At 50.3% G+C, this 20644-nt stretch overlaps 2 protein-coding genes and 1 non-coding gene across 4 annotated transcripts; 2 read left to right on the plus strand and 1 right to left on the minus strand.

Moving 5' to 3' along the window:
* Positions 1 to 255: 255 nt before the first annotated feature.
* MTX1 (metaxin 1) lies at positions 256 to 5405 on the plus strand. The gene is given in 9 exon segments (XM_045545291.1): positions 256 to 656; positions 659 to 897; positions 1880 to 1949; positions 2081 to 2160; positions 3720 to 3812; positions 3975 to 4157; positions 4284 to 4360; positions 4812 to 4966; positions 5058 to 5405. Coding segments are annotated over 9 exon segments (1398 nt in total). The 5' UTR covers positions 256 to 370; the 3' UTR covers positions 5273 to 5405.
* On the minus strand, positions 5406 to 18791 carry GBA (glucosylceramidase beta). Of its 2 annotated transcripts, XM_045545283.1 has the most exons (12): positions 18663 to 18791; positions 10483 to 10558; positions 10025 to 10112; positions 9607 to 9798; positions 9336 to 9482; positions 8884 to 9017; positions 8496 to 8668; positions 7675 to 7912; positions 7185 to 7409; positions 6617 to 6780; positions 6107 to 6226; positions 5406 to 6018 (listed from the first exon to the last, which is right to left on the minus strand). In XM_045545283.1, the coding sequence occupies exons 2-12, from the start codon at positions 10510 to 10512 to the stop codon at positions 5913 to 5915; spliced, it is 1617 nt and encodes a 538-aa protein (XP_045401239.1). In that variant the 5' UTR covers positions 10513 to 10558; positions 18663 to 18791; the 3' UTR covers positions 5406 to 5912. The 2 variants fall into 2 exon arrangements, with proteins under 2 accessions (XP_045401239.1, XP_045401240.1); XM_045545284.1 differs by lacking the exons at positions 10483 to 10558; positions 18663 to 18791 and adding an exon at positions 10604 to 10670.
* LOC123636309 lies at positions 13924 to 14026 on the plus strand. Its single transcript, XR_006734496.1, has one exon. It is a non-coding gene; the product is annotated as a small nucleolar RNA U13 (small nucleolar RNA).
* Positions 18792 to 20644: the final 1853 nt, after the last annotated feature.

Here is a 20644-nt window from a genome sequence, read left to right on the forward strand (position 1 = left end):
CCTAGGAAAACTTGGGAGTCTGGAAGCGTCCGATGGGAACTGGAGGGAGAGAGTGGTCAGTGAGGTCGTAGTGAAGAAATCAGGAAAGAGGAAAGGGACACCAGGGACAAGAGTAGACCAGGGGACAGGCCAGGAGCCAAGAACCAAACTGTAGAGCACTTCGGGTACTAGCGGACCGGCCATGACCCGGATGAAGCGGAGGGGCGCCCGAGTTCCCGTTACCTAGGGAACAGCAGGCGAGCCCCACCTCCCCTCCCCCCACCCAGGCCCCAGCCCGGCCTCGGCTCCGGCCGCCGCCACCGCCCCTGTTTTGTTTCCATGGCGACAGGCGGCGCAGGGCCCGCTCCAAACATAACGCGCTGTGGAAAACATGCAGCTCGGGGGACCCCCCCGCAGTCCCCGATCGGGGCCGAGCCCCCAGGGGCCCCGGAGCTGTCCACGCCACGTGCAGTTTGGCAGTAGTCCCCAGAGCCAGCCCAGGAGCCCAAGCTGCCCCTCTCCTGGACCCGCTGCGCCTTCGGGGGTTCGGGGCTCCACTCAGCCGAGGCGCCGTGACTCTCCGAGGCGCGCCTGGCCGGCAGCCCTCTTCCGCTGCGGGGGCCGCCTCTGGATGGGCCGGCGGCCGCCTTCCCCCGAAGCTCGCTGCCCCGCCCCCCGCCGCCGGCTGCCTCTCCAGACGCGAGAAGCCCCGCCTCCTCCGGGACCTCCCCAGGCCCCCAGTCTGAGGAGACCAGAGGGGTGGGGGTGAGGGGCGGGTCCTTTAGGGGGAGGGCAGAAATGCACTGGGAGGTGCTTCCGGGACAGAGGGCGGGCAAGATGGCGGCGCCCATGGAGCTGTTCTGCTGGTCAGGGGGCTGGGGGCTGCCGTCAGTGGACTTGGACAGCCTGGCTGTGCTGGTGAGGGACGGCGCCGGCGTCTTCTGCTGCGCCCTGGAGGACTGGGGAGGGGGCCGAACTGGCTGAGCATCCGAACTTTGCCAGGGCTCCTCAGCACGGGCACAGTGGGGGAAACTGAGGCAATCAGAGTGTGCGTGGCTGATATGGGCTCAGTGCCCTAAGCCGTAGTTTCTTAAGCTTCGTACAGCAATGGAAAGAGGTCTGGTCGAGGGTTCAGGAGATAGGTTCTAGTCCTTATTCATCCATTTAGTTGTGTGACCTTGGGCTATCCCTTCTCCTTTCTGGGTGCTGTTTCTTCAATCGGAGGTTTACTAGGCTGTACTATCTCAGAGATCTCCTCCGGCTTAGCATTTCTGCCTTCTCAGCCCCCTTTCCTCCTGAACAGCACTTACTGCGCCAGTTTGTTGGACCAAACGGCCCATACCTAGGCTCTGTAGAAAGTTTTGGAATCAGACAGACTTAGTTCATTCATTCACTCACTCCTTCATTTAAAAAGCATGCATTAAGCTTCTTCCAAATGCCAAATATCACTTTGCAAAGATGAAAAAGACTTGGGCCCTCCCCTCAAGTTGTTAACAGAAAGGCAGACATATAAGCAAATAAATGTAATAAAATGTTCGGGTTTAAGATATAAGTAGGAACAGGCCACAGAGACTGCCAAAGAAGGGCATGGTCAGTGCTTCCAAAGATACAGGTTAGGAAAAGCTTGTAAGGATAGGTGTTCACCAGGTAGATGGCAGGAGAGGAGGTAGAGGAAAGGATTTTCCTGGCTGACTTGTAATTATGGCCATGTCCATAATCTCTCATCCCTGTATTGTCCATTTGTAAAATAGGAATGGTAATGTCTACCTCTTTTTTTGGTACTAAGGTTCTAAGCGTAGGGCCTGGCACATAAGATATTCGATAAATATTATTTCTCTTCTTGATTCCCCTGTGGGGGCCATGGCCCTGCCCCTCTGCCTTCTGCCTTCCTTGCCTGCAGACCTATGCCAGATTTACTGGTGCTCCACTCAAAGTGCACAAGATCACCAACCCCTGGAGGAGCCCTTCAGGTACCCAGCATCCCTGGGGGTGAGGAAGGGTGTGCACAAAGGGAGGAGCAAGAGAGAGGTGGGAATGTGTTGCAGATATGTATGGATAGGCAGCTAAGTGTCTGGTGGGCATACTTCTCTCTCAATGTCAGGAACTCTGCCTGCCCTTCAGACCAGTCATGGAGAGGTCATCTCGGTACCACACAAGATCATCACCCACCTTCGAAAAGAGGTAAGTGGCTTGGATACCGGGGTTGCCAGTGAGAGAAGTTCAGTCAGTTCATTGCAACACATATTTATTGAGCACCAGACATATGCCAAGCTAGAGTCAGGTGACCCAGAACATAAGGAGCACACAGTCTGATTGGGAAGACACACAGGATGTCACTGTATTGCAGTAAAGCAGTAGGCCAGAGATTAAGCTTAGGGCACTGTGGGGACAACCAGAGGCACAGTACTTTCTATCTGCTGGGCAGGGAGAGGGGGCATAGGCTGATGACAGATGGACGAGAAAGGAGAGTGAAGACAGCAGTTGGCTCTGATGAGGACTTCAAGGGTGGCACTGGAGAGGGACTTCTAAGGGCCACTTCCCTGTTTTCAGGGACTAGGGCTGGATGTGGGGCTCAGGATGGACAAGGCTTAGAGCCAGGCTGGGTAAGTTGAAAGAGCATTACAATAGGAGTGGGGAGGCCTAGGCTGTGCTTTTCACTGTCATTGACTGTGCAGTCTTGGGCAAGCTATTTAACCTTTCAGAGCTGTGTACTCCTTATTTATAAAACTAGGGGCTTAGCCAGCAAGCTTTCCACGGGTTCTTCTGGCATTCACAGTCTGGTTCCAAGAGAGAACACATGGTCAGAAATGGGATCCTCTTCCTTATTCCTACTTTCCCAAAGGTTAGGGAGCTGGGGAATGAATGAATATAGGCTTGAGAGGCCTGGAGAGAGGGGATCCAGATAAAAGCCAGAGTTCCTGGCAGGTCCTGGGCCACTATCCTGGTTCTTTATGTATGAACAGAGGTTTTCCAATTTCCAGTGTGTTCTCCTAAATTATTTTCTAACAGCCACACTGAGAGAAAGAGATCTTTACCCCCATTCCACAGGGGACAAATGAGGCTCCAAGAGATTCAAGGACCATGCTCAAAAGGTTATTTGAGGACAAAGCTTACTCAGGATGTGGAGGGGGATGCTGAGGAGCAGAGACTGGAGACTGGGAAGGTGGGGCAGACTGAGACCTGGGGGTATAAGTGGAATGTGTATGTGGTGGTGGCGCCTGGGCCATGGAATGAACTGGAAGAAACAGCCAAGAGCTGGGCATTGAGGGAACAAGCTGGGAGGCCCTGGGCATGGGTTCACTGGGTCCAGGGAGTGTGAAGATGGCGTCCCCTAGTTCCTGAGGCATGGACTGAGGCCCAACCTGCATCTGAGCTCCATTCTGCTAGCTTTGTGGTGTCTGGATCGAGAAAGTTACTGTTAGAAAGTTGCCGTCAGCAGGCATGCTGCCAGCTTTCCGTGGAAACTCTGGGAGCTACTCCTAGTTTGTGGCCGGGCCTTCCTTCCTCCCCCCAATGGGCACAGGACCTTGACGGCCAGTGGGTTCCAAGGCCCAGGCTTTCTGCCAACAGCAACAGGCTACTGGCTGGGCCGAGGCAAGGGGGCCTCAGCAGGAAAAGCTCCTTGCTCTACCTCCACTACACTCAGAGCCCAGCGATGGGGGTAGCAGACAGGATTCTTCCCTCCCTGGCAAAGTGCCCCTGCAGTCCCCGTGTCCACCTCATGGATATTTCCTCCACAGAAGTACAATGCCGATTATGATCTGTCAGCTCGGCAAGGGGCAGACACCCTGGCCTTCATGTCTCTACTGGAGGAGAAGCTGCTCCCAGTGCTGGTGAGTGTGCCAGGCTGCCAGCATTCACAGCCAGCAGGGGCTAGGGTCAGGCATACACACACCCACACACAGGCTCAGAGCAGTGTGGGGGTCGGAACCCACCCTGAATCAGGCAGGTGCACTGGCTTAGTCTGCCTCTTCCTTCCCACCTACCCAATCCAGATACATACTTTTTGGATAGACACCAAGAACTATGTGGAAGTGACCCGGAAGTGGTATGCAGAGGCTATGCCCTTTCCCCTCAACTTCTTCCTGCCTGGCCGTATGCAGCGACAGTACATGGAACGGCTGCAGCTGCTGTGTGGGGAGCACAGGCCTGAGGATGAGGAAGAGCTGGAGAAGGAGGTAGCTCTGGGACAGGGGGCTGTTGTACGAGATGAGCCCCAAGGATGATGGCCAGGAATGGGAGTGCCTAGGAGGGGAGGTGGCACTGTTCCCACAGCCACAAGCCTACCTGTGTCCTCCCTATAGCTGTACCGAGAGGCTCGGGAGTGCCTGACCCTTCTCTCTCAGCGCCTGGGCTCTCAGAAGTTCTTCTTTGGAGATGCGTGAGTCTCACTGCAGGGGGAGTGGGTAGCTTGGAAGAAGACACAGGTTCAGATGTAGCCACTGGGGCTGGGTGGGCACAGGCTCTGGACATGAGGTCCTCGGGATAGACACTGGCTCTGGTGACAGTGGGGCTGTGTGTGGGGCCAGAGTCTCCTCAGAGGTACAGGAGGGTAGGGTGGGAGGGCAGCCAGGCGCAGGAGGGGCCTGCAGAGCTGTGGGACACTCAATGTGCCCTTTATGCAGCCCTGGGATAGAGCCCCATTCAGGCCTAGGCTGGCGCCACCTGGGGAACTCTCTCCATACCAGGTCCAGAACTGTGTGTCCTGTCCTTCCCTGGTGGCCCCCTGCTGCCCAGAGCCCACCTCCCAAGGCTGTCTCTTCCTCCAGCTCTAGTTGTCTCTGCCTGCCTCACTTGTCCTCCTCCATCCCACCCTTCTCTCTCTGCCCTAGCCCTGCCTCCCTGGACGCCTTTGTCTTTAGCTACTTGGTCCTGCTGCTGCAGGCAAAGTTGCCCAGCGGGAAGCTGCAGGCCCACCTGCGGGGGCTGCACAACCTCTGTGCCTACTGCACCCACATCCTCAGCCTCTACTTCCCCTGGGATGGAGGTAAGGCACAGACGGGTGCGGATAGCCCTGGGGAGAGTGGGCAGGGATCCAGGAACTAGCCCCCTGCCCACCTTCCTTCCTTGTCCCTCAGCTGAGGTGCCACCCCCACGCCAGACACCAGCAGGCCCAGAGACTGAGGAAGAGCCATACCGGCGCCGGAACCAGATCCTCTCTGTGCTGGCAGGGCTGGCAGCCATGGTGGGCTACGCCCTGCTCAGTGGCATCGTTTCTATCCAGAGGGCAACGCCAGCCCGGGCGCCAGGTACCCAGGCCCTGGGCATGGCTGAGGAGGATGAAGAGGAATGAATTGCCTTCATGCTCCCAGGACTGATTTTTTTCTACTCTCATGCATTCCAGAGGCCCCTGTGCCTCCCCATTGTTGGTACAGCCGGAAATGGGGTGCTACCCCTCAGAATAAAGCTGCTCACACAGACTGGAATCATATATTCTCTCCTTTAAGGGGCTGCCATTTTTCCTAGCTGGTGCCATGGGAGCCAGCTGGGTGCTTGAGCCTATCCAGGGGTTCTTGGCTTCTACAAGGGCCCAGTTCTGCATTTCCAGGAAAGTCAAACAGCCCCAGTTTCAGGTCCAGCTTTCCTAGTCTCTTCCTTTCCTTAGCCCCCCTCCTCCCATCTTGTGTTTGTACAGACAATGAGCTCACCCTGGGCTTCGGCCCAGTTTCCACAAGCAACGAGCACAGCACACGCTCACACAGGCACGGGGGCTGGGGGGCTCCAGGGCTTCCTGATCTTTCCCTAGGGGCCTCCAGCCCCTGGCACCAACTCAAGGGGAGAGTGAGTCACCCAAACCACTGCCCCTGGGCTTACATCACTGTAAGCTCACCCTGGCCCTGCTGTGCCCTCTTTAACCACAGATAGCATCTTAGTTGACTCTGTCCCTTTAATGTCCATGCGGAGCCCTGGTGCCTCCTTGAGTGTCTGCTGCATCAGTGGCGACGCCACAGGTAGGTGTGAATGGAGTAGCCAGGTGAGATGGTCTCCAGGAAGCCCACGGCAGGATCCTTGATAGTAAGAGGCACATCCTTAGAGAAGCTAGAGAGGGGAGAGGAGAAGCTGAGAGTGTGATCCTGCCAAGGCCCACCACCCTGTCCTCAGCCCAGGTCCCTGCTGTTGCCCTCACCGGTTCAGCACGACCACAACTGCTGCAGAGCCATCCGGATGTATCAGTGCCACTGTGTCCAGGTTGTTCTTCTCACTGGCAACCAGCCCCACTCTCTGGGAGCCCTCAGGAATGAACTTGCTGAATGTGGGGAATGGGCATCATCAGGCACCAGGGCCCAGCCCTCCTGGCACTCAGGACATCTCCCATCAAACCCTCATCTAAGGAGTAACCCATCCTCCTACCCCATAACTCCTGCCAAAGCTCTGCCCAGAGTCTCTTGGCCTCGAGCCATGCTGCCCGGCACTGGCCCTGCCTTCCCACATTGCTGCCCCAGCATCAGGCATTCAGGGGTTGTCTATGTCTCTGATACCACCTAGTCACTTCCTGCCTACATGGCGCAAGAGAAGATGGGTGTGCCTCTCCCAAGTTTTCCACCCACATTCCTGCTCCATCCTGGTATGGGGTGATGTAAGTCCAACGCGGGAGATGATGGGCCTGGTATTGAATGGGCGCCTGTCCTCCACTCACCTGAAGTGGCCAAGGTGGTAGAACATGGGCTGTTTGTAAAACGTGTCCTTGGTGATGTCCACAATGATGGGGCTATCAACAAAGTTGCGCACCCAGTTGGGTCCTCCCTCAGGGTTTAAGGCAAGGTTCCAGTCGGTCCAGCCGACGACATGGTACAGGAGGTTCTAGGGTAGGGACAAGAGCAGAGACAAAGGCTCAACACTGGAGGTCCCCAGAGAGTATAGTTAAGGGTTGCATGAGGGAGGTGGCTGTGGGCATCTCAGCTCTCAGAGCATTCTGTCTCTTTAGTAACCAAGGACGGGTATCATAAAGTTAGCGGCATTTCAAGGGAAGCTGGGAAAGCTGAGGCAGGTGCAGCTGCCCGAGACCCAAGCATTTAGAAAAAGGGTGATGGGGTATGCAGGTCTGTGAAGGAAAAGCAAGACAGTGAATCACAGTTTCCCAAAATTGCCTCAGAGGGCAAGCGAGCTGGGGAAAAGTTGGAGAGGAAGGCCTTCTGTCAGCCTTTAGTGAGACTAGGAAGGGTCTGAGGTCGTCTGCTTTGCCGAAGGGAGATGGGGTGGCTCACCGTGATGATGCTGTGGCTGTACCGCATCCCTCGAGCCCAGGAGCCGAGACGCACACTCTGCTCCCAGAACTTGGAGCCCACACAGGCCTCTGAGGCAAAGAGCATGGTGTTGGGGAACAGGCGGTGTGTCTCCCCCAGGGTGGCTTTTGCTGGAGCCAGAAAGTCCAGGTACCAATGCACAGCAATGCCGTGAACATACTTAGCTGCTTCTGGGTCTGCCAGCACCTGCAAAGGGAAGGACCACTGGGGAAGGGGAGCCACTGACCCTAGGCCCTGTACAGAGGGTTCTGGAAGAGGAACTAGGAGTCCTGAAATAGGTGGTGGGAAGAATGCAACTAGAGTGGGTTAAAGCATCTACCACGGGAATGCATGGGGCCTTGGAGGTCCAGAGGGCGTGATGCCCTAAGAATCAATAGTTGGGGCAGGGAAGACACTTTAAGTTTGGGAGCCAGTCATTTGGACGCTGGATTTGGAGGTCACTGGGCCTTACCACCTGTGCCCAGCGGGGCAGCAGTAAACGTTGGTCATCCAGCATGAGTACGCGGATGTCACGGTGAGTACTGTTGGCGAGGGCAGGGCCCAGGTCACGGGCAATGAAGTCTCGCTGATGTTCGGGAGTGAAGCCTAGGCATTGGAAGGGGTACCCACTAATCAGCCCTGCAGAAGGCTCATTTTCCGTTGTCACTGCCCAGAACTGTAACTTATGCTCAGCATAGGCATCCAGGAATCTGGCAGGAGAAAGGTCATGAATGATGAGGCCAAAAAAGTAAACCAAGACCTTAGGGAATAGGAGGCCCGATGGAGGGGGGAAACTGACCAGCCCACGTCTGGAGGGCCCAGAGGTAAAAAGGTGAGCTGGGGCCGGGCGCGGTGGCTCACGCCTGTAATCCTAGCTCTGGGAGGCCGAGGCGGGTGGATCGCTCGAGGTCAGGAGTTCGAGACCAGCCTGAGCAAGAGTGAGACCCCGTCTCTACTAAAAATAGAAAGAAATTATCTGGCCAACTAAAAATATATATACAAAAAAATTAGCCGGGCATGGTGGCTCATGCCTGTAGTCCCAGCTACTAGGGAGGCTGAGGCAGTAGGATCGCTTAAGCCCAGGAGTCTGAGGTTGCTGTGAGCTAGGCTGATGCCACGGCACTCACTCTAGCCCGGGCAACAAAGTGACACTCTGTCTCAAAAAAAAAAAAAAAAAAAGGTGAGCTGGGGAGAGGCAGACCTGGAGGTGGAACCAGGTCAAGGGGTGGGATGTAGACCAGGATATCCAAAGGGGAGGCTGGTCCAGACCCCGTGGCCTTGCTAATCTCTTACTTGACAAAGTACTTGGCCCAGGTCTGGTGATAGATATCCCCTGGCTGTCCCTTGAGTGTCCCCTTCCCATTCACTTTCCCATTGGTCTTGAGCCAAGTGGGTGATGTCCAGGGGCTGCCAATGAGTGAGATGGGGCGTTGAGACAACTTCAGAGCTCGATGAATCAGGGGTATCTAGAGACAAAGGTAGTGAAAAGAGAGACACCCAGAGTTGGAACACAGACAGACTAGCCGAACCAGTGCATCAGGTATAGCCATTAGCCCCCACCCTCCCACCTCCAAGATGAAACAGACAGCAGGGGGCAGGTTCTGTCTTTCTGCCCCAGCCTGAAGCTTCTCAAGCCCCAGATATCAATGCTATCAGGGCCTGAGGCAGCCAGAATGCCCACCTTGAGCTTGGTATCTTCCTCTGGGAGGCTGAAGTTGTGCAACTGGAAGTCATCAGGGGTGTCGGCATAGGTGTAGATACGGATGGAGAAGTCACAGCTGGCCATGGGTACCCGTAAGATGTTATACTCAAGTCCTACAGTAAAGGATGACCAAGATATGGGAGTCAAGTCAATAGACTATGGGACTTGGCTTATCACTTGCCAGCTCTCAACAGTGTCTGAGTCAGGGCCAAAGGGAACTTGAGCTCCTGGCTAGGGGCCTGTGGAGGTCAGCACATGGGTTAAACACAGCCCTTCTGAGCCCTAGAGCCCCCAGGCACTTAGCAGAAGACTGGCAGGGGAGTTTTACTTCACTGGGCATTAAGAGAGGAACAAAACGTCAGGGATGGGTGGAAGTCAGGGTCCATGAAAAGTTATCAATTGCACTATGTCATCTTGTCCCCCCTCCTCACCTTCTTCAGAGAAGTACGACTTAAGTAGCAAATTCTGGGCAGGAGGTGACAGGGCAAGGATGTTGAGAGCAGCAGCATCTGTCATGGCCCCTCCAAATCCCTTCACTTTCTGGAACTTCTCTTCTGGCTGCAGGGTCAGTAGGAGCCCTGAGAACACTCGCAGAGAATAAAGAGTGTCAGGGCACAAGGGAGAAACTCCATGGTGATCACTGGCATAATTTAGCTCCAGGAGGACCCACCCTGGCTCAGGGGTGAGGGACGGAGTGGTCACCTGTGCCCGTGCGATTGGCCTCGATGGTCCCCCTACTCAGTTCCATCCGACGCCCACTGCGTGTACTCTCATAGCGGCTGAAGGTGCCAGGGGCAGGAAGTGTCAGGGGGTCAAGAGAATCACAGTATGAGGCATTGCAGACACAGACCACCGAGCTGTAGCCGAAGCTTTTAGGGATGCAGGGGCGGGCACCTGGGAGAGATGGAGCACAGCACAGGCGAGGGCTGAGTTAGGACTCGGAGAACAGACACACTGCCTGGGAGACACTGGACACTGGACACTGAAGGTTGGTCTCAACCACACGAAAGGGTTTGTTGAGCACCTACTAAAAGGCTACCACCAGTGTACTAGAAGGCTACAAACGACTACAAGGTGGAAAGGAGCCTCAGTGCCACCTCTTACCTCCTGATTCACTCACCTGATGCCCAGGACACCGCCTGAAGTAGAAGCAATCCTACGAGGCTGGCAGCCATGATGCCTACCCTACCCAGGTGCTTGGGACATTCCTGAGAACAGAATGAGGAGTGACTGAAAGGCAAGCCCCTCTCCACCCCTCAACTACTCTCCCTGGGCAGGGCTTGGCTGCCTATGGGTGCCCATGGCCTTGTCTCCCACCTTTATTTGGGATGGGACAGGGCCCACAGACACCTGGGCACAGCCCTCCCTGCAACCCCTCTGCTGGTGACAGCTCTGCCCACCCCAAACCAGGACCCTCTACCTCCCTCTTCCCATCTGTTTCAACCTCGACCCCTCCTTCCCTCCCTCCATTTGTGCCCTGATCAAAGACAGTCTGACATTAATTCAATTCCAGAGCCTGAATGGCCAGGATTCCAGGAGCAGTGTGACAAGGCCAATTAGGACCCCTGGCCTATTTACCTCTCTGAAAGGACTCAAAAACTTCATCATCTCAGGGTCACCAGATGAGGAGAAGACTGCAGGGGTTCCAGAGTGTCTGAGGCATAAAGGACCCACTAAATTAAAACAAGGATGCAAATACCTGCCGTAGCTATAGACATCAGGTTAGTCCGGAGGGTTAATTCCGGCTGCATGACGTGTGGGTCATGTGATGACTATGGGAGCATCACATGATATAGGAAGTGAGGCAATTGCGTCCATATTTCTAAAGGGCAATTGGCTTCCTCCAGATGGTGGAGATTATACACCCTATGAAACTCTGAAAGGCATGTGTAATGACAACTTTAGGAAGAGCCTAGAATAGAGATTTGAGTAGAGAATTAGGTAGAGGCTCCTAAATCCCAGAGGATGGGAACTACAGCAGGCACCCTGCTTTCTTAAGAAAAATTTCTAAGTGATACTAATAAAAAGAGGTTCACTGTGCAAAATACTGAGGCCATCAACATGTTTAAGATAGTCTTTGCCCTACAGAGGCCCATGAGGCATGGGAATCAGATGCTTACACAGATATTTATGGATAAAGACAGAAACAGTAACAAGTGTACGTGGGGCGCTCCTCCAGACAAGGAGGGATGCTTTGTGGGTAGAGAGTTATCAAGGAAGGCTTCCTGGAGAAGGTGGGGGTTATTACTAAATACTCAGTGAAGTGCAGGGAGGTGAGACCTGCACAGTGGGATGGCATGACTGAAGAGGAGAGTGGTCAGCATTGCTCTTCTGTGGCCTCCCTTGTTTCATCATCAGATACAGATTGTGATATTAATAACTGGACAGGGAGGTTTGCAAAGTGTTGTACAAAGTTATGTCCTCTTGAGAAGTTAGTTGTCCATGACGTTGCCTCATGAAGCACATTAGTGGAAGTGACACACATAGTCATGACCCGACCAACTCCAGCTCTCTGAGCCTACTTCCTCATCTGTGCAATGGAGGCACCACACCCTCACAGGGGCATTACTGCAGTGAGACAAGCGCGGTGCCTGGCACTCAGTTGCCGCTGGGGAACTGTCTTTTCTGTTCTTTAAATTATCTCAGAAAGATCCAGATACACCCCTGGCGAAACTGATCATTTCTTTGTCTAGGTTCCTACAGTACGTAAGTATACTCTTAGTGAGACAGCAAGGTTCAAATCCTGACTCTACCATTTACTAGCTGTTTGACCTTCAGTAAATTTCTTAATAACACTAAGCCTCTGTGTCTTATCTATAAAAAGGGAGTGATAACTCCTACCTCAGAATTACTGTGAGGTTTCAGTGCTATAACATGTGTCTAATACAGTTCTTGGCACCAAATATTGCAACAAGTTAGGTCTGTGTTTATGGAGTTCCTTGAAGGAACGTCTTACTCATTCTAGGTAGCTTCATTTCCTTGTAACAGCCTGGCATAGGGGTAGGTGCCAAATTGTTGAATTGAATTGAACTACTTGCTTCCCCATGTCAGTATCCACCCCTTGCAGACTTCCTGTTTTTCCAGGAAATATTGCACTGGACTTGTCCTAGGGAGGGCAGGTGATATCTAGTACCTTACTTCCCTCTAGTTCATTCATTCCACAAATATTTCTTGAGCACATTCTACATTTGCCTCTGCCTACTGTATCAGGTTTAAAGCTTCCCTCTTCTCCCTACTTCCCTCTGTGGAAAACAGTTTGTGAATTTCTTCCTTTTATCCTTCAGTTTGGAAAAATTTTCCAGGGTGAGTGTCATCTCATCTTTTAAATTTCTTGCACAATGTGATTTATCCTTGAGAATTTTCCATTTTATTTTCTAAGTAAAGTTACTTTTAATAAAGACTAATGTTTATTGTGTCAAAGACAAAATTACAGCAAATTTAGTTTAAAGATCTCAATTGGCTCTAATTGTGATTCCAGAATTGGGCAACATTTCATTCTATAAAATAAAATAAAAAGATTCCAATGAGTCCAGCAGAAGAGGTTGGTTTTATAAACAGAAACAGGGCTGAAAAAAGCAGAAACAAAGAACAAAAAGCTGATTGGTCTTTGGTCATTTCATTTTATTTATTTATTTATTTTTCTCCCTGCCCCTCAAGTCTTTGGTCATTTTAAAGTTACTTCCTTGTAAGGCCAGGACAGGAGACAGAACAATAGAAAGATAACTAATTGGTTAACTTCAGGTTACTCTTTGTTGTAAGGATTAAAACAGAGTAAACTTCAAGGAAATGTGGCTTAAGGAAAAAAAAAAAGAAAAAAAGAATAACTAAATAAAAAATAAAACAGAGTAAACTTCATAATCGTGCCAATTGAAGAATAAAACTGGCCTGTTTGGGAAATGAAACTGTTATTTCTCACTCCTGATTTCTCAAAAGGCCAGCTAACAACTCAGTTTTGGTTTTGGTGATGTGAAACTTTAGTATAAGTCATTAGTTAACAGTTTGTTACATATGATTCCAAAACATGGTACCAACTAAGGAAAGCAAAGCTAATAAAAAAAAAAATTTAAAAAAATAGAAAAAAGAAAAAAAATGAAAAGAAACAAAACACAAGTGACAGAAGAAAAAAATATAAATTGGACTTCATCAAAATGAAAAATGTGGCCAGGCGCAGTGGCTCACGCCTGTAATCCTAGCACTCTGGGAGGCCGAGGCAGGTGGATCGCTCAAGGTCAAGAGTTCAACATCAGCCTGAGCAAGAGCGAGACCCCGTCTCTACTAAAAAAATAGAAAGAAATTATCTGGCCAACTAAAATATATATAGAAAAAATTAGCCGGGCATGGTGGCACATGCCTGTAGTCCCAGCTACCCGGGAGGCTGAGGCAGTAGGATGGCTGAAGCCCAGGAGTTTGAGGTTGCTGTGAGCTAGGCTGAAGCCACGGCACTCACTCTACCCCGGGCAACAAAGCGAGACTCTGTCTCAAAAAAAAAAAAAAAAGAAAGAAAATATTAGCCGGGCATGGTGGTGCATGCCTGTAGTCCCAGCTACTCGGGAGGCTAAGGCAGAAGGATCACTTGAGCCCAGGAGTTTGAGGTTGCTGTGAGCCAGGCTAATGCCATGGCACTCTAGCCCGGGCAACAGAGTGAGACTCTGCCTCAAAAAAAAAAAAAAAGAAAGAAAGCAAGAAAGAAAAGAAAAATGTATGTACTGCAAAGGACACCATCAAGGAAGTGAAAAGACAACCCACAGAAAGGGAGAAAATAATTGCAAATCATATCTTTGATAAGGGTATAGTATCCAAAATATATTTAAAAAATCTTACAACTCAATAAAAAGATAGTCTGCTTTTAAAAATCAGCAAATGATTTGAGTAGGCATTTCTCCAAAGATAAATGCAAATATGGCCAATAAGCATATGAAAAGATGCTCAACAACATCAGTCATTAGGGAAGTAGAAATAAAAAAACCATGATGAGATACCACTTTACATGCGCTAGGACGACTATAAAGAAAAACAGACATCCTTTTTTGGTTCATAAGTGTGATGACTGGGTTTTCATGCTCATGTGTGAGATGTGCCTCCCTCAAACCTTGTTACTAGTCGGCACATTACCTGTCTCATGTGAAAGAAAAAGAAAAAAAGAAAAGAAAGAAAAAAATGGCTGGGTGTGTTTGTTCATGCCTGTAATCCTACCACTTTAAGAAGCCGAGGTGCGAGAATCACTTGAGCCCAGGAAGGAGTTCAAGACCAGCCTGGGCAACATAGCAAGACTCCATCTCTACATGAAATTAAAAAATTAGTCAGGCATGTTGGTGCGGGCCTGTATTCCTAGCTACTCAGGAGGCTGAGGCAGGAGGATCGCTTGAGCCCAGGAGTTGGAGGCTGGAGTGAGCTATGATGACACCACTGCACTCTGGCCTGGGCAACATAGTAAGACCCTGTCTCAAAAAATAAAAAAATAAAAAAAAGATTCCTTCTCCTAAACAATTGGGCTTTTCTAAAAATTAAAATTCTTTTTAGAGACAGGGTCTCACTCACTGTGTTGCCCAGGCGGGAGTGCAGTAGCTATTCACACGTGCTAATCATGGCACACACCTGCTGATTTAGATTTGATTTTATATTTGTATATGTTATTGAGCAGAACATTCTAAAGCCAAGTGAAATGAAGGACAATTCCTTTTGTAGGAATGTCCTGCACATTATGGAATGTCTACCTTTCCTGGCCTCCATCCATCCACTAAATTCTCAGTGCCTCGGGCCAGGTGCGGTGGCTCATGCCTGTAATCCTAGCACTCTGGGAGGCCGAGGCAAGAGGATCGCTCGAGGTCAGGAGTTCCAGACCAGCCTGAGCAAGAGTGAGACCCCCGTCTCTACTGAAAATAGAAAGAAATGATTTGGACGGCAAAAATCTATATAGAAAAAATTAGCAGGGCATGGTGGTACATGCCTCTAATCCCAGCAACTGGGGAGGCTGAGGCAGGAGGATCCCTTGAGCCCAGGAGTTTGAGGTTGCTGTGAGCTGGGCTGATGCCACGGCACTCACTCTAGCCCGGGCAACAGAGTGAGACTCTGTCTCAAAAAAAAAAAAAATTCTGTCCGGGCGCTGTGGCTCACGCCTGTAATCCTAGCCCTCTGGGAGGCCGAGGTGGGCGGATCGCTGGAGCTCAGGAGTTCGAGACCAGCCTGAGCGAGACCCCGTCTCTACTAAAAATAGAAAGAAATTATCTGGCCAACTAAAAATATAGAAAAAATTAGCCGGGCATGGTGGCGCATGCCTGTAGTCCCAGCTACTCGGGAGGCTGAGGCAGGAGGATCACTTAAGCCCAGGAGTTTGAGGTTGCTGTGAGCTAGGCTGACGCCACCGCACTCACTCTAGCCCGGGCAACAGAGCGAGACTCTGTCTCAAAAAAAAAAAAATTCTCAGTGCCTCTTAATCATTATCTCAATTAAAGATGCCCCACAAATTGCCAAAATGCTCCCTAGGGAGCCACTAAGAACCACTACCCTAGGTGCCTCACTTAAACACCTAGGTTTCCCTGCAGTGGCCACTAGGGGCGTACTAGGTGGCCACAATCACGTTCCTCTGTCCTCTTTTTACAGCACTTCTGTAAGACTTAGCTAAATAAATACCAAGGGACAGCAACTGGGAAATAAATATAAGTTAAAAGCAGAAGTACAAAAATAGTTTGACCCAGCACAGACATTCTGAGCCCACCCCAGCCAGCCCTGTCCCAGACGGCAAGCCTAGCTCAAACAGCAAATTCTAGCCCTGGAGACTGGCAAGTAGCACAGGCTCCTGGCTCTTTAGGTCCTAGACCAACTCCCAACGGATGGTGCCCCCTCCCAGTCCCACTCTTACCTCCATGATCAAGACAAAGAGAGACACTTTCTCATTCCATGCACAGCAGAGAGTAGGTGCTCAAAAAATACTAGATGGATCAATCAATGAAAAACTTCACCAGTCAACCTAGAACCTGTCCTTTCAGCTCTGGTTTCTGATCTGAGGATATACCACTCTCCCTGATTACTGACATCAAAAATGACTTCAGGCTGGGCGTGGTGGCTCACCCCTTATAATCCTAGCACTCTGGGAGGCTGAGGCGGGAGGATTGCTTGAGGTCAGGAGTTCGAGACCAGCCTGAGCAAGAGTGAGACCCCTGTCTTTACTAAAAGTAGAAAAAATTAGCCAGGTGTGGTGGCACAAGCCTGTAGTCCCAGCTACTCAGGAGGCAGAGGCAGGAGGATCACTTGAGTCCAGGAGTTTGAGGTTGCTGTGAGCTAGGCTAACGCCACAGCACTCTTGCCCGGACAACAGAGCAAGACTCTGTCTCAAAAAAAAAAAAAAAAAAAAAATGACTTCAGTCTCAGGTGATGCCCCTTACCTACTAGGGTGTGGCTTTACTACTGGATTCATCTGATTAAATAATTCTTAAGCAATAACCATAGCATTGCACAGCCTAGTGCAAACTAAAGGGACCTGTACTTCACATGCTGTCTTCTAATTTTTCTCAAGATAACAACAGCCAGTCTTGCATGAGTGCTTATTACATGCATTAGCCCGACAACTCCATGTTACAGGAGAGAAAGCTGAGACTTAGAGTAGTTAAAGAAGTGGCATAGCCAAGCCTAAATTCATATCTGTCCTATTGTAAATCCCAAGCAACTCGGAGTCATCATGTTATACAGCCTCCCACATGTTTCAGGAATGTACTTTTAGTTTTCCTTAAAGGTTGCAAACAGTTGTAAAGCAAATTTCATGCTTCCTATTTATTTGGAACCTCAGAGTTCTTCACTCAGAGGCAAGCACAGAATAGGTGTTTAATGTTCGTTGGAGGATCTCTTGAGCCTAGGAGTTTGAGGCTGCAGTGAGCTACGATGACACCACTGCACTCTACCCAGGGTGACAGAGTGAGACTCTGTCTGAAAGAAAGAAAGAAAGAAAGAAAGAAAGAAAGAAAGAAAGAAAGAAAGAAAGAAAGAAAGAAAGAAATTGAACCCCCCTCCTCACTTGCTCCCCTTTAAAAAAGAAAATACTCCACCTCCAATCCCAGTCTTTCTCCTGGGATTAACTCTGTGTACATGAATCTGCCCTTCAGACCTGCCCTCTGGGCATCTCAGACACCTAGGTATGATCATCATGAGATCTTCCCCAGCCAAACCCATTCTTCCTCCTCTGTTCTCTTCCCCCATGAATGGAACCCCTTCTTCCTAGAACCTGGGACTCAGCCTTGATTCTGCCCTCTCCCCATGCCTTTCCCATTATTTCTCTCCTGGACAATTGAAATAACACTCTTTTGGTCTCCTAACTTCCACTTTTCTCCTCCAATCCATTCTCCAAGAAGAACGGAATGATCTAACTAAAACATAAATTCTGAAGCTACCACTCTCTCTCCTAAAATGCTTGACTTGTCAAAAGACAAAATTACAACAGATTTAAAGATCTTAATTGGCTTTATCTGCAATTCTAGAAATGGGCAACACTTCATTATATAAAATACAGTAGATGTTCTAATGAGTCCAGCAGAGGAGGTTGGTTTTATAGACCATAAAAGGGCTAAAAAAAAAACAAAAAAAAACAGAAACAAAGAATAAAAAGTGGATTGGTCATTTCAAAGTGACTTTCCCTGTAAGGTAAGAACAGGGAAACAAGAGAGTCTGAGGCCGTGCTGCCCTGAAGGGGCCAGATCTGGTATGATCTGGGAAGCTAAGCAGGGTCGGGCCCGGTCGGGACCTGGATGGAAGGGAAACAAGAGAGAAATAACTGATTAACATCAGGTTACTTAAGGTTACTTTTTGTTGTAAGGATTAAAGGCAAAAGGAACTTCCTTGTCATGCCAATTAAAGAATAAAACTGGTCATTTTCAGAAATTAGGCTTTTATCTTTCTTTGCTTATCTCTGAGAAAGTCAGATAACAACTCAGTTTTGGTTTGGTGACCTGGAAGCTCAACATGAGTGATTCCATTTTGATTTTTAGTCTGGTCTGTTGGGGCCTAGTGCAGGAGCTTAGCCCAAAACAGTGGCCTCCTGTAATTTTTATTTATTTATGTATTTATTTTTGAGACAGAGTCTCGCTCTGTTGCCGGGGCAAGAGTGCCGTGGCGATAGCCTAGTTCACAGCAACCTCAAACTCCTGGGCTCAAGTGATCCTTCTGCCTCTGCCTCCTGAGTAGCTGGGACGACAGGCGCGCACCACCACGGCCGGCTAATTTTTATATTTTTAGTAGAGACTGGGTCTCGCTCTAGCTCAGGCTGGTCTCAAACTTCTGAGCTCAAGCGATCCTCCCGCCTCGGCCTCCCAGAGTGCTAGGATTACAGGCGTGAGCCACCGTGCCGGCCACCACTGTTGTAACCAATTGTACAAATGGCTTAATGTCAGTTATAGCGCCCAGCTCATAAAAGACAGTGGCCTGATAATTCGTCTGCCAGCTGATCTGTCAGTGCCTAAACCGGGTAGCTTAGGGACCAGTCTGTCCTGGACTTTCACCACATCCCCAGTGCGTAGCACACGCCTGGGGCTCTTCCTGTACTCAGTGAACGTTTGTGGAATGACTGAAAAAATGCATGAATTATATAACCTTTCCACTCCAACCTTCAAAAAGCAAGTGAATAGAAAAAGTACTTGAAGATTTTATCACCTCTTCATTAGTAGACTGCAAACATCCGTACAATTAAAAACAACGATGATGAAAAAAGGTTACGTGCAAACTCAGGGAGGGGAGAGTTGAGATCCCAAGGGCGCAATATCCATTACGCCTACCTTCGTCGAAGCGAAACAGCAGCCCCAACCGGAGGCAAAGGGAATCCCACGGCAGCCTGCAAAGGAGAGTGGGCGGGCCCGGCCAGGTGGCCCAGCTGAGCCTGCGCCGGACGCCGCTCCAGCCCTAGGCAGCGCAGCCGCAGGAAAAGCAATCCAGGCCCGCGGCGCGACGGGGGCGGGCCCTCACTCGGGAAGGGAGGTCGCTACTCGTCAGGAGGCGGGACTCAGGGTCCCTTAGCACAACTTATTGGTCTTTCTGGGGACGGACAGCTCTGGCTGACCAGCCGTAGTTCAGATGGAGCGCTAAGCTGAGGGAAGGAGAGCGCGGGAGGCGAGCACTACGCATGCGCCTCGAAGTTTTCCCGCCAGCACACCCATAATGCGGGGTGGGTGGGGTTGGAGAGATTGAATGTCGACAGTGGGTCCAGCCCACAGACGCTGAGCAGGATGCCTGCGTTTCCTCCTTAGGGAGCCTCAGGATAGGGAACATTCAGTACCCAGAAGCTGCCCCCTGGGAATCCCAGTGTCTACCGACTCCTACCTCATTTTGTCGTCCTGGCCGCGCCCCAACCCTTTCTGAAGCTGGGTTGTTATGATGGTGAATTATTCAAGAAGCCCTGCAGCCTGACGCCATCTCTAGGCAGTGCCTCTCTCTCTTCTCTTCCCTGGAGGGCACCACGTTCCCCGCACAATGATAGGGTCCTAAAGCTGTTTACAAGGCCCCTCTATCCCACTTTAGTAACTTAAGGAGTGTTCGTTGAGGACCTACTGTGTATTAGACACAGTCCCTACTCCTGAGAGCTTACATTCTATGGGACGACACAAACATAACAAAAATGAAGATTATTTTAGACAGTGGTAAGTGCTCAAAACATGGAGATATGATAGAACGATTGGGATGGGGGTGAGGGGCTCACTGAGATCAGCATGGAGCTAAGACCTAAATTATGTGAAGACATCAGCCATAGCGACAGAGTGCTGCTTGAGAAAGAGCAAGAGCAAAGGTCCTTGTGCTGCAAGTCTGTTTGGTTGGAGCAGAGGTGGGCCAGGTTGTACTTGACCATAGTATCTGATCATTTGGAGATTATTCTAAATATAATGGGAAGATATTAAATTTAGAGTATTTTATTTTATTTTTGAGACAGAGTCTTGCTCTGTCATCCTGAGTAGAGTGCAATGGTGTGATCATAGCTCACTGCAACCTCAAACTCCTGGGTTCAAGGAAGGGATCCTCCCACCTTGGCCTCCCAGAGTGCTAGGATTACAGGCATGAGCCTCCACTGCACCGGGCCTAGACAGAGTCTTGATACAGCATGATTTATCATTACTTTGCTGAGTGGAGAATGAATTGTTGGGAAGAGCAGAAATAGATCAACTCTGAGATTGAGAAAAGAGGTAATGGCTTGAACTAAGTAGCTGGGGAGGTGGTGAGACATGGAAGAATCCAGGATAGGATTGGGTGTGTTGGATGAGGAAAAAGAAGTCAGGATGATTCCTCAGCTTTTGGAATGTACAAATGGGTACAGTGGTACCATTTATTGAGATGGGAACAGTGGAAAAAAGAACAGGTGCTGAGGGTGGGATCAAGAGTTCAGTCATGGCCATGTTGAATCTGAGATGCCCACTAGACATCAAGCAGAGATGTTGAGTTGGAGGTTGGAACTTAGGTGAAGGCTGGAGTTATACATTAACACATAGGTGGTACTTAAAGCCATGGACCATGGTAGGGCCACCTATAGAAAGAGTAGGATGGCCAGGCGCGGTGGCTCACGCCTGTAATCCTAGCACTCTGGGAGGCTGAGGCGGGCAGATTGTTTGAGCTCAGGAGTTCCAGACCAGCCTGAGCAAGAGCGAGACTCTGTCTCTATTTAAAAAATAGAAAGAAATTAGCTGGACAACTAAAAATATATATATATATATATAAATAAAACAAAAATTAGCCGGGCATGGTGGTGCCCTGTAGTCTCAGCTACTCAGGAGGC

Source organism: Lemur catta, chromosome 3 (assembly GCF_020740605.2).
Source record: "Lemur catta isolate mLemCat1 chromosome 3, mLemCat1.pri, whole genome shotgun sequence".
Lineage (NCBI taxonomy): Eukaryota > Metazoa > Chordata > Mammalia > Primates > Lemuridae > Lemur > Lemur catta.